The sequence below is a fragment of the Dendrobium catenatum genome, unplaced genomic scaffold (genome assembly GCF_001605985.2).
Source record: "Dendrobium catenatum unplaced genomic scaffold, ASM160598v2 fragScaff_scaffold_455, whole genome shotgun sequence".
Taxonomy (NCBI): domain Eukaryota; kingdom Viridiplantae; phylum Streptophyta; class Magnoliopsida; order Asparagales; family Orchidaceae; genus Dendrobium; species Dendrobium catenatum.
Window position 1 is genome coordinate 348,525 of NW_021318917.1, and position 14,552 is coordinate 363,076.

Here is a 14,552-nt window from a genome sequence, read left to right on the forward strand (position 1 = left end):
ATTTTTGAGAAATTTATTGAAATGGAAGGGATACGCTGTCACAGTTGATTTCACAATCAATCATAAATTATATATATCAAAATTAATGAAATGGATCCCAGTTATTGTTTTTTAGTACCAAGTGTTCTTAGATTAGCTTAATTGTTGAGCAAAGTGGGCATGCCGATGGCATAACTTCTAAGTAACGAACTATGGTTTAATTGGTTGTTGAAAGAAGTAGATAACAATTGGCTAGGGCCTTATAAATGACCTTCTTTGATTTAGCCCGCTGTGATAAAAATTGGGCTACAATTGGCTAAGATTTCAGACTGTTTTTTTACTGGTTTTTGTAGCAGTTTTTTAAAACACATTTTTTTGAAGTATAAAAAACAAATCAGAAGTTATCTCAAATGAAGCCTAAGTTTATTACTTAAAATTGGAGGACTTTGATTGGAAGACTAGAGAATTAGTGAAAGTTACAATGAGCAATATATATTATATAATTACTAGAAATTTTAAGAGGTGTGAAATAATTCAAAAATTTTCTAGAAGGTTCTTTAAAAAAAGAAGAAGAAGAAGTAATTGTATAGTTTATGAAGACTTGAAAGATAATTTTATTGGTGAAGAGCATGATTAGCAATGTGTTTGGACTTCTTTTTGATAGGGTTCATTTAGTTTGATTTTTGCCTTTCCATTACATAGGGTTGCAAGTTGCTATCCGAAATTGCTTTGTGAAAAAGTTTCGATATTTTGTTCTAAAATTAATTTTTTCAATGTAAACTTTTTCGAAGGTAGCTCCTTTTCTTTATCCAAATGAGATGCATATGTTTTATGATAGTTCTTTGTTGCTGAAAAACAGATAAAAAGCTCAATGAATCAATAGTTATTCCATTGTAGAGTTAAATTAGAAAAGATTTTTGGATTAGAACATGCCAAGCCACTAGCCATAATTTTGAGTTGGTCTATTTTTTTAGCAAATTTTGATTTGGGGTTCGGCCCTGATCAAATCTAACGATTTGTTTGAAATATTTAAAATGTCTTATCTATGTATCTATATATGTATGATTTATTTGGCAAAAACATTACAGTTCTGCTTTTTTTTCAAAATTTTGAGATTGAATTCTACATATATTAGATCCGTCCTTCCACACTAAACTTTGCCAAAAGAAGAACTACGCATATATAAAAATAAAAAGTAGTACTAATTCGGCTTGAAATCAAGCCAATTTAGACCAATTTGAACCAAGGTGACGGGAGATTAGTACATTGTCTATGTTGAAGCCAATTTTGAGGCCTTATACAAGGGCCGAAGCTCATAACAGTGATGGGGTCTGGCAGATTGTACAATCAAAATCAATCAAAATGGCTTACGGAAACGTTATTGTACCAAGACTTCAAGTCTTCAACGGCTACTTTCAGGCTCAAAGGAACCTACTTCAAATCATAAACCCTAAATTCTAAATCCTAAATCCAAATCTGCGATTTAAGGAATGTGACTGAAATTGTTAAGAAAAAAAAATACTATATCAAATAAAATAGTAATAACATTATCCCAAATAAATCATGAATTATCAATAATTATCCTTAAAATATATAACCCAAAGTTAGAAAATCAACCAAAGAGATACAACTGCATCAAAACATTTTTTTGGTATTTCATAAATAAATCAAAGTTTATAATATAACATTTTTTAAAAAATATAACTAAAAAGCATTATCAAAGAGAATATAGTTTCCAAGAAAATTTCCACCCGCAGCACAAATGTTGACACAGGACTCCTGATTGTTCTCTTAATTCGTGAAGGCCGAATGGAAGAAACTGAATAAACGAATGTTCTGTTTTCTATCACGTCGGATCAGATAAAAGGAAAGCCCACAAGTAATCACAATCAAACGGGACAATACGAGGAACTGAGAAAGTTTCCAAACCTGCAATGGCTCTCAAGCCTAGTGAAGGATCTATGTTGGTTAGTGCTGATTTCTAGCAGGCGCATCCACTAGATTGCTGCACGGTGTGGGACGAACTCGCAGTGGGCTTCAGATTCACATCGACCATTTCTTCTTGTTTGGTAGAAGACAAGTTCTCCATCCCTGGCAGAGCTGCTGCAATTTTCCTGAATAGTGGCTTTATGTTGAATCCTGCTTTGGCACTGGTCTCTATGAACATGACTCCAAGGTCTCGAGACTTGCCTTCACCTTCTTCTATAGAAACTTGTCTGTTATGCTTTCAAGTTAGAAAAAGGAAAGTAAAAGGAACCAAGGATGAGTCCTACAGGTACTAATAGCAAATTGCGAGACTTGAGAATATTCATGAAATGAAATGATGGGGTTAAATGATAACAGAGGGTCTATGTGCTGCTTCAAAATTTTGTGAGTAATCCGTCTTCAACCGAACTCCAAACGCATGAATGGCGTCGCTCGTGAGCTCCAACTGAATGAAAAAACTTCCGCTATTTGGTTGCGGGGGAACAATGCGACGCCAATATTGGCGCCGCACTGTTCACCTATGCTATTTTTATGTCTCTATCGGATTTGCGGAAGAAACGTGCGAAAGAGGAGAAAGACAGTTACTGCGCAAAATGGAGTTCGATTGGAGATTAATCACTGTATTTTTTAGTTTCACTTCATTTTGGAGTGAAAAATAGGATTTTCGGTTGGAGATGCCCTTACAAACCATGATAAGGTTTTATTCAGACGCAGCATGGTTAAAGTCTGTATACAAGAACACTAAAAGTAAATTTTGCATCAACGAAGGAAAGCTGGACTGAATAAAGTTGCAGAGCCATTTCATGCAAAGGAAGTCAAGATTCCACAAAGTGCAACTAAATGCCAGATTACTGGACTAAATAAAGTTGCATAATTATGACCATGTGGATAAATACGCAGAAAGTTGACAAATATGATACAATGCAAACTTTCAGCTTTAACGAAAAAGATGCATCAATATTTTACAATTTCCCCCCACTTTCCAGGATTAGGTTCCCTCTGTTTCAGGTCCTACATCAAAACTGGTATCAGAGTTTAGTGAAAGGGGGATTCATAGCGGAGGGCAGCAAACCTAATTCAATTATATGGAAATCGCCCCAGAGAAAGAAGCTAAATATGTTGCTTGCCACTTGAAAGGAGAAGCGAGCACGTGATGGCTACAATTACAATAAACAAGATGCCGAAAAGGGAAGGGGTGTGCGCACAACTGGTGCAGGATAAAGCAATTGTTATGTGGGCATTTCCTCCCAATTGATTATGAGAAAGTATTGTACCTACAGTACCAACATTGCTCAAAAGGCAATCAAATAGTGAATGAATACACCGAAGAAATTTACAGGCTAAGTGCTCGAAATAACCTTAACGAATCAAGCAATCAATTGGTCACTCACTATATTGGCAGGTTAAAGGATGATATTCAGGATAAATTTGAGCTGAACTCTGTCAAGACTCTTTCCTAAGCCATTAATTTTGTCTTGAAAGTAGAAATGCAACTCAATAGGCACTCTCACAGCTAAGAAAATTGTAAATACGCCCATGACCATGCAGTTGACAACAACAAAATTACAATTGCAACAGGAGGAACTTCTCTGTCTCAGGTGGGAAGTCCTAGTGGCGCTAATGTTGAACTAAAAATAGCTAACATGATTAAGTTTCCTGCCAAGGAAAACCCATATAGGGGTGTAAGTGAGTCAAGCCGACTCATGAGCTGGCTCGAGCTCAACTCGATAAAGAGCTCACAAGTCGAGCTTATCAAGCCACGAGCTCGAGCTAAAACTCGAGCTCATCAATTAAACGAGTTTGAGTTCGAGCTTGAAGAGGCTCGGTTTGCGAGCTGGCTTGTAATTTTATAACAAATTAAATTTTTTTCTTAGACAAATCAACAAATATTTTTGTCCTCTAATAAAATTTGCTAGTAATGAAAAAAGCAGCAAATTATTTCCAAAATAACAAAATTACCATGATTTCCAAAGATTTTATATTCCCAAGAAAAAAAGCTTGGATCAGGATCGTTTGAAGGAAGCCCTAAAGAGTTTCTTTGGATCGGGATCGTCAATTGCGCAAGTTCCGTTAACTTCTCATATGTGGCACTGTCGTCTCTCTTTGTTGGTTTCAATGCGCTTTTGGATTGTTTACAAGTGAAAACGATGAGTTAATTTTGATATTCCTTTTCACCGTGAAAATTTTTTCATGGATTCATCATTGTTCACCGCACCTACCTCGTCCACTACTCCGGAGCAAAGAGTCTCACAGTCGAATGTTATGGAACAGAGAGGGAGAGTATAATTTTTTTTTAACTTGATTTTGCATATTTGATTTTTTTTTTCTTTGCATTTATTAACTTTAAAAATTTTAAAATATGAATAAATTCTATAAAAGAAATACCAATTGAGTTGCTTAAATATTCAAATCTCTCACTTTCATTTCTTGGTTTAACTGAGGAGAATGATGATAGTGCAATGAAAATAAAGATAGAGAAGGGTGATGGTGATGCTAATGACGATAGTGTCGATAGTTACGATGTTGATGATGACGATGATGTTGATGATTGGTTTGAGTATACAAAAACACAACATAAAACATTTGAATGGTGTTAATGAGTGGCCAATGAGTAACATGATATAACTGTTGCCGCCAAAGTATAATAACGCAAAGAGGGGAAGACCATCAAAGATGCGAAGAAGAATTATCAATGAAGAACATCATATTCACTCTGAAAAAGGTTAGGGAGAGCCAATGTCAAGCTTCAATGTCGTAAATGAAGATAAAGTGGACACAACAGCTTAACATATGATAAAAGAACATGTACTGTGGAAGGACATGGAGAAGTCCAGGACGTTGTTCAACCACAATTGAACCTGCTTTGGAAGTTCTCACTCAAGGATCTTCTAATATAAAACTTTTAGTATGTTGATTTCAGTTTTTTTCTTCATAAACCACTTTTTCTTTTGCTATGTAAATCTAATCAAGTCTTTCTTTTTGTCCGTAAGTTTAGGCCTCCAAAAGAAAAAAAATTTCATTGAATGAAACTTTTGAAGCAAAGGATTTATCCAAATTTTGGCGTTGGTTCAACTGCACGCCTTTTTTGCTTTCAACAATAGGGGATAAAGAAGCATTGAGAGAATTCCTATGCTTCTTTAAAACAATATGCTTCTTTAATCTACAATGTATGTAATAAAACAATGGATTACTCCAGTTAAGTATTGAGAGAATTTTTAATTGCCAAAAGTTTTTATTTTTTCAATTCTTTATAATTCTAGAGCTTGTCCTACATTTGTAATGGACCAAACTTTTTATTCTCTCTCTCTCTCTTTGCATTTTTTTATTGCTCTACTCAATACTCCACAAATCCATTAAAAGAAAAAAAAAGCATTGCATGTCAATTTCTGCATGCAAGAACAAATATGGATTTATGGGATATTGGGAGCAGGAAAACATGAAACAATTTCTGCACCCTGTTGATCTCCATGTCCTCGACAAGCAAAAATTTCTTGGAACAGGAAGTCATTACAATGCAATCTTGCCTTTAGAGCAAGTACAAGGCAGAATAGAAACAATATAAAAGTTTTAAAAATAGTGAAATTATTAAAATTAAATTTAGTTATAATTTTTTTATTAAAGAAAATTTAACAAAAAATTTTACAAAAATTATAATCCCTTAAAAATTATATTTATTAATATTTTAATTAAAAATGATTAAATTACACTCATACTTAACACCATAAACTCTACAATTGAATGATTGGACCAAATAGTATTGAGGAAGATGAGGAGTAAACACCATAATGACGAAACAAACAAAAAAGTAGAAGCAGCGGAAAAGTAAGAACACCAATATTTAACGTCAAAAAATTCAAAATAGGGAAAAAAACCACAGAGTCACAACACACCAAGAAATTCACTATGAAAATTGGGAGAAATAAGTACATATCTCCCTTCTCTCTCTCATGCTCATTGTTTCTTTTCTCACATGCACCGTTCTCACTCTTGCCCTAATTGAAAATACAAGAGAAAGCCAAGTAAAATAACTCCAAGGGACGCAATCCTTCAGAAAACGAGAAAAAAACTGTCGAGTTCGTCTCGCAACACCACGACGCCAGTTTAAAGCGCTACAACTCTCAAGTTGTGAACCCCCTTAAGTAAAAAGAAGCTAAACTCTTAAACATCGAGACGCATTTTGGTGTAATGGTTGGAATTTCATTAAGAAACTCTGCAGTTAAACGCACTTCGGCCATTCCGAAGTAATTCTGGGATGGGGGACCTACTAGAAAGTTACATCAACATAATAAAACTGTAAGGCTCTTAAGCCAAAGCAGACAATATCTCGATAGTTAAGAGTTTGAGCTATTACAAATGATATCAGAGCAATACACCAGTCAGAAGATGAGAAATAAGTGTCATACAAAATTAAGTGTTATGCCATGAGAGCCACCTCTTGAATCCTGTATGGGATAAAGTGCTACATGGCGGAGCACCACTTGAACTTGTAGGGGCCACCTCTAGAATCTTATCTGCCTTGTGGATGATTATGCGACAAAGATGCTGATGACTACCTCAGTTACTTAAATGGGGGAGATTGTGAAACCCCGTAAGTAAAAAGAAGCTAAACTCTTAAACATCGAGACGCCTTTTGGTTTAATGGTTGAAATTTTATTAAAAAACTCAATAGTTAAGTGTACTCATCTCAGAGTAATTTTAGGATGGGTGACCTACTAGAAAGTTACACCAACAGGATAAAACTATGAGGCACATAAGCCAAAGCAGACAATATCTCGATAGTTAAGAGTTTAGGCTATTACACAAACCTCTCTCTTGAACCACTACGGTGTCATATTTAGGCCGCTGTGGTGCTCTGCTTTCTGTCATTCAGTGCCGAGGTGCTCGGGTACACAGTGCCGGGGCGTTGTACCCAAACCCAAGCAGGGGGTAAACCCCCCTGCATCCCCCAGTATATATGACAAACTTTGAGGTCTGAGACAACATAACAACCTGATTGATCAACACAATTAGATTCCACACATAACAAATATGTCCCATTTGGAGGGGTTGAGGGAACAAACTGGTCCCTTAGAAGAGTGGAGGACCATTTTGGTCCCTCACAAAGAATTGATGGACCATTTTGATTCTTTTCTCTATTCATTTTATTCAGTCATATAAACAATTGTTTGATGAAGGACATTTCATTAATAAAATTGTCAATGGAGAGTAAAATGTCAAAAATATCTAATATTTTCCATCTTTTTCATCTCTTTTACATTTAGATGTAAAGTAATATTTTCTAACAATCCATTTCGGATGGTGATGGTGTTATTTGACACGGATCTAATAATCTCACGCCTCCAACGATGTTGTCAATTTTGTGCGAGCTCACATAAATATTATGATAGAGTTCTAATTCACATGCTAGAGCTTTAGATACATTTGCAACTCCTTTTAAGTCCTTCACGAGCATAAGAGTAATGGTTCCGATGAATTTTCAAGTCATGGATCACCCATCTTTGGATGATCCAACAACAATGAAGAAGCCAAAGCTATCCATCACCTTATTATCCCCTAGTTGACTTCATCTATATAGTCTTGTCATAACTCTAAATTTCCTTGGCTTTCATTAAACTCCTAACACTTTTCACAATGGAACTTCGCCTACTTTCCAAGCAAAACAGTGATAATCATCTAAAAATCTAAAAAGTGTACGCTTCTACATTGTCCACCTCCTCACGCCCTACTTTCTACCCCAAGATCAACTTCCAAGCGAACATAGTCGTCGTCGACATCTCACTAAGCGACAAGAATGATGATCTATTCTTCTGTGGTAGGGATTTCAATGTGTTTGCATCGATATTAGAAGCATCGAGGTGGTGGAGTTTTTGAATTAGAGTGGTGAGCTTATATCAACTTGTGTTTTGACTAATGATGTGTACGCCAAACTAGCTGAGATGCTCGATCATAAAACCCCATGCAACGAATATTAGAATCAGAGATGGCAATGAGACCTCACATTGATTCTTAAGATGTGTAGATCTCATATGCTTTTTAACCATGAACTGTAATACAAAATTTTATAAAGGACTTATGAATAAATTTTGAAATATGAAAATTGTGTTATAACTCGCTCTTTGATTAGATGAATTATTTTGGTGGCGTATCAATCTCAAACTTTCTTACTCTCAGCTCTCCACTCCAATAACAACACATTTTGTTACTCTCAATTCTCCAATGCAATAATAATAAAGCTATTTCTGATATTGTAGATACAAAATTTTACCAGACATAATGAGCATAAGGAATATTTTCAATTTCTCACAAAAAAACCTAGCATGATAATAAGTAGTATTATTTTCCTAAATGGCAGGCTAAAATGTAATGTAAAAGAAAGAATGCCTATGATGATCAAGGAAGTAAACTATAAAGTTGTAGAAAGAAACCTAAAGTAATTCCATGGAATTGCATTTCAAATATTTAAACAAAAAGAATCAAGGCATAGAAAAATAACACGAATCACCCTTCAAAGTAAAAACTTATTCAGATGTGTAACCTTTTGTCCACGAGATCAGTTTTGTTTCCCACAAGAACAATGATAACATCACCACCACGTTCTGTGCGAACTTCCTCAATCCACTTTGACGTATTTAAAAATGATTGCCGATCTGCAATTATTAGGATTAAAAACAAAACATTGTTTACACAGCTAAAAATTTATATATGGGAAAGCAAATACATTTTTTAATTTGAAGAAAACTTATGAAGAGAAAGAAATACTTTCATTTTTCTGGATCCATATTACGAGCATCTAATTTTTTCAGTTAATCACGCATAAAATATGAATCAAGAAAATAATATTTACTCAAAACTTCATGAGGTATGAGTAAATTAACGGACCACTGATGTTTTGATTGTTTTAAAGATTTTTTAAATTGACAAACCTCATGAGTTTAGAACATTTAAGAAAAAAAAAAACATTATTATTTTATGAAGTCGTAGGAGAACGGATAAAAATTTATAATTAAGAATGCATGTGATCATTTGCTTATTGGTGCATTCCACTTGTTTGCATATTATTGAATGGCTACAGCTTTAGGATGATATTTGTATGTGCCAATTAAGGATAAAGTTCAACTGATGGTGAAGGTTCTATTGAGGTCAATAAAAATATAAATCATTGTGCCCATAGATAATTAAATCATGAAGATCATCTGAAGGGAGTGATTATCTTTCACATTTAATTATTGTAATACAACAAATGCTATTCAAGAATTAATGAATCAAAATAATAAAATATGCCATAAAGTATATGTCTCACGACTGAATAAAGTAAAAGACAAAAAAGAAGATAATATAAGGATGAAAAAGGAGTGTTTCTAGAGATCTTCTTTTACATGGTGGTTTTAGTTGTCTTCTTCTTTAATATAAATGGGGGCAAAAAACGAAAACGTTGGTATAGATACTACATTAGTGAAAGGGGGCTAATAAGCAAATTCAAGAATAATTAGATGATTACATTGCAAGATTTTTTTTTTTTTTGCAAGTTTTACTTTCAATTTTACAAAAAATCATCATCATAACAATATGCTTACTGGGAGTGCAACACCAAAATACACTCCAATCTGAACAAAGTTATTGTAATAAGAGAAAGCTGCTATTGAAATGTTGCTTTAACGTACAAAGGAATACGGAAAAGAGAGCATGAATTCATTGTGTGATCGAAATTATTAGAAAGTAATCAAAATTTTTAGATCAGTAAATTATAAGGGAAAATACAATAATATACAGTCGTCTCTAACTTGATTAAAGAATTGATGATAGAGGTCACCCTTATATAAGATATTCATTTAATTACTGATAGAACTCCTACTTCTAGGGCAATGAGTTTGCTATTTGAAGACATCCTTATATTTTTTTGAACACCTTGTGTTGTACATAAGCTCAATCTTATTTTGAAAAATATTTATAACATTAAAATAATGGGGCTAATGAAGTCACTTAATGATGCCATTGGATAAATGTAGCTGTTTATGATGCTTTCATGGCTAGAAAGTTATTATGAATCATTATCAGAGGATTTTTACGTTTAATGATTTTTAAACATGGAAAATGCTTATTATGGTTGAAACTCATTTTTCTCTAGTTATTGTGAAGATGAAAATATTAAGACATTAAAAAAAAAAAGCTCTTTTAAGTCAAGGTGATTACAAAGAAATGGTATACTATCATGAGTATGATGTTAGAAAGATACGAATTGAGAAAAAAAAATTGTTAGATTACGTTTAATGTTAGTTATATTTTTTTTTCTTTTAATGATCCTATTTATGTGATGTATGTTGATAAAATTAAGTCTTGGTTGGACTTGATTTGTAAGATGGATTCAATTATTTATAATGATGGAAGTCATTCATAGACATGAAAGAGTCATATCACGAGCATATAAGATTTTGGGCTGTTTTTTTTGTTATTTTGCAGGCCATGTGAATCAAAAGCAACACTCTTAATTGTTTAGCTCATTCTTTGAATCTAAGATAAGTTTCATTTAATGCTTCCATCTCATTTTATTTCTTCTAGCATAAAATATTTGTCTAATTGTGTTTTCTTGATTTTTTTTTTAAGATGCTCAAGAAAGGAATGACTAAAGAAAATTCTCAATGTGTATTTCCTCCAAAATATGTCAAAATATGAAATAATATAAGGAAAAGCTTGCTTGAAATATTAGTTTATAAATGAGAAGAGACTCCTTGATGAATGTGAGTACTGAAATTCTATGAATATTTTGATGTATATGGGGATCATGAATATTTGCATTCCAAAGATATGATGGGTAATTCATGAAACTTGAGCAACTCGCACCATCCACTACAAACTACTGCCATAACATTGTTTGGTTAAGTCTTTTTCTCCCCTTGTTCTAAGAAAAAATGGAGTGCATACTCATTTATATAATTAATGAGGAATCAAATCACTCTATAACATGTTGAAGATTTATTTTGTGTATATCAATATCCGACTCCTATCCTATCAAGAAAGATAAAATATATGTGAAAGATGATAACAAAATGTTGAATGTTGAATGCTCTTGGAGATAGATTTCAATAAATCAATTGATGGTATGTTTTATAGATTACTTTTTTTTTTAAGAGCTTGAATTGAATGATTTCCTTATTAATAATGCTAGTGGAAAATAAGCAAATGAAGTTTTTCCTGCAAAGAACATTGAAAAAAAATATGAACCAATAGACGCGTTCCTCTTAGCTTGAGTATGAAAGCTGTTGAAATATTTAATGCAAAGAACATTGAAAAAACTAATTTAAAAAATTAAGAGAAAAGCACCCAATAGTACTTGATCCCAGAGAAAACTTACTGGCTACATCATAAACAATAACCGCAACAGATGAATCCCTGATGTAGCTCGGAATTAAGCTTCTAAATCTTTCTTGTCCTGCAGTGTCCCTATCAGATAGACAAAATCAAAATTTTATGCAATGGAACATACTTAACAAATTATATTTGATGTAAGAAAGTAAAAAATAAGATTTAATAATTCAACGGAAAATGAGAAGTATGTGAAAACAAGAAAAAGCTCAAAATAATTCCCCGAAAATTAATAAGAATCCGATTTTAGTTCCAGAGTTTCAAACCACCCCAATTTGGTTGACTATTGAAAATTAATCCCATTTGGTCCCTCCATTAAGAAACAGTCAAATTTAATAGAAAACACCGTGGGTCTCCCATTTTTGATAATTTGTGGGTGGAAATTTTAGTAAAAAAAATACAAATTTATTTTTTATTTTTTTAAATGCTTCTTATCATTCTTGTTCCCCTCGGAGTGCAAGATTTATGCTAAGAAATGACAAGGAATTGCGGAATTCAAACTACTAGCGGTAGAGCATTGAAGTACCGTGCGTCAATCTCCCACGAGCAATATGTGAGCGGCTAGAGTTTGCGATTGCGTGCTAGCCACAAAGCAAGTATAACATAAGGCATATGTTTAAATTTTTTTTTTTTTTCATATTTCAAGTGGCTTTAAAATAGTCAATTAATTTCCCTATAAAGTAAACAATAATTACTAATATAATTAGTGTTATAATAGCTTACTAACTTGATACTCGTTATAACTATTTCTTTCATTAATTATTCATTCTTATTATTTAGTAGATTATCTTTCATTTAGGTTTTTAAATTTATTATAATTTATTAATTGACAAAATAAAGCAACATAAGGATTAGAGCCGTAAATCGAAAGTTTTATGGGCAACTTATCAACAGTCAACTTTCTCAATCAAGTTAATTCAATATCCTACCATAGTTGCAGGCGGACTGTCCGATCTTCAAGATACATTGTCTTTGAGAGAAAATCAATGCCGATTGTAGCCTGTCATAATGAACAAAAGTGATGAGAAAATTGAGTATTGAATATAAGGATGATTCCACCAGTTCACAAATAATACCACAAACTACACCATTCATTTACATTAGAACACATTTCCAAAGTTTCTTCAAAAAACAAATAACATATTATTTTCCAACAAGAGGTATGTTTTGGATTGCTTTGAGTCATAGTCCTTTTTCATGATGGTGTCATATTCCTTTTTCATGATTTATATTCTTCCTCCAATACGTTCATTGAAGCATTTTGATCCTTTTAAGCGGCAGCAAGCACACATCAATCTTTTCAATAATGCATTTCATCACATTCAAGTATTTTACAAATAATTGCCAAAATTGGATATTTACCAATTAACGGAATGCATGCTTTCTAAAGAGACAGTACACAAGTATCCTTAGAGGCACCTCAGATTCATTTTTCTCAGCACACTTTAAAACTAATAAGCATCTTATACTTCTAAAAATTGTTGGCAATACATAAATACTCTATAATGTCCCCAAAAACCATAATGTTTCATATTCCTCCAAAAACTTCTAGGAGAGTTTATTCATAAAAAAAAAAAAAAAAAAAAAAAAAAATTTTTAAAAAAAAAAAAAAAAAAAAAAACAATCACTTTTAGTTTACATCATACCTGTTTACACAGTATAATAGTTTGATAAAATAAATGGTCTCTATTTCATAACTTTGCATTTTGTGTGTATAATATAAATGTAAATTTGGATATCTGATTGACCATAGTTAAAGAGTGATCATCATTCATTTATTATTCATCAATTTCAATTGATCAAGCATTTCATCTTGAGTTCAAAAGAACTCTTCTACTTAGCCAACTTGCAGATATGATTCAATTTTAAGGATCACACTGTTGGAGCCTATCAAGCCATTCCTCATTGCCTTTGATCCCCCACCAGATATCAGATCTATGCATTAAGATCTTTTAACCTTTTCTGTCCTTTTCCTTCTTTGCTATGATTGTTATGTCATTTATTTATACTAGGACCAGTTTGATGTAATTTAATTTGCAAGGATTATTTAGTAATTGTTTGGGTCATAATGTCATAACATTGCTGTAAATAGCCAATAAATTCCCTCTTAGACCAAGTTGATGATTGAGAATAGCCACTTACTAGACCCCTTTCTACGATCAATGAGATCTCATCCTTTCCTAAGTGAGTCAAGGAGCTTTGTGAGACAACTGCAAATCTTCTTGCTGTAAGAACCCCTCCCTTTCCTTTGTTGCCTTCTCTCTGTTTTCTACTAATTTTGCTAGTGTCCCAGCCATATCTCACCAGGAAACCCATCAAAACAAGGCATAAAAAGCTATTATTTCCGCATCCCCTAGCAGCTACTCTATCACCCCATTTGCCAAAATTTACTCTAAGTAAGCTTGGATTAATTGTTAAGTTCCCTTCATGGTAAAGTGAAGGTCAGGGTTTGAAACAGAGAAACAATTTGAAACGCAAAACTAGTGATGCATACATCAATCCCTCACCATAGCCACATTGACAGAAGCCTCATACAGAAACTAAACAACTTAAACAAAGTTTTTCACAATGGTAGGTCCAGAATTTGCATTCAAGTTATAAGAGATTATTGATTGCCCAGAAGAACCAAAATAAATTTCATCGACCAAATCCAACAGTCATACAGTGTTAATATCTCAGGTATCCTAATCCAGTTTAAGATTCTGATTTCAATCATGGAATGAAAATTAGCAGCAGCAATTCAAAAGCATTTTGAAATTACAGAATAGTAACTATATATCATTTCCACTGTGCAAGAAAAGAATCCATACTTCCACCACCAATACGAGCAGACGGAACATTTCCATAAATATAAAACAAGAAAGTACGTCACGTGGAGGATCTGGATCATGCATGCTATAAGAGATCCCACAATAGAGAACAAAATCACCAGATTATGTAAAGTATTTTTGGCTTCGCAGATCGACTAATCCGAACCCATTCTAATCTAAAACAAGATACCCAGTCAACGAATCTCAATCGAAAAGCCGTACATCCAAACTCCAATTTTCTACACCCAACCAAACCAATTGATACCGGAAGTCATTCGATCAAAAGCAAATGGCACTAGAATCCACAGATCGGATGCCAAAAGACCGCCACGAAATCGAAGGAAAGGGTGATCGATAACCTGATAGGTGGTGTCGAACTTGTCATACATGAACCGGGTAATGATGCTGGTCTTCCCC

The 14,552-nt window shown here is 33.4% G+C and overlaps 1 protein-coding gene across 3 annotated transcripts; it reads right to left on the reverse strand.

Annotated features, from left to right (window-relative positions):
- Positions 1–1,543: 1,543 nt before the first annotated feature.
- LOC110097984 (ras-related protein RABH1e) lies at positions 1,544–14,552 on the reverse strand (the record flags this gene model as incomplete). 3 transcript variants are annotated; one of them, XR_003700539.1, is given in 6 exon segments in its annotated part: positions 1,544–1,798; positions 1,909–2,195; positions 8,501–8,612; positions 11,315–11,403; positions 12,255–12,325; positions 14,495–14,552. XR_003700539.1 is itself a non-coding variant. In XM_020824673.2 (5 exon segments), coding segments are annotated over 5 exon segments (565 nt in total), but the record flags the coding sequence as incomplete, so codon positions are not given.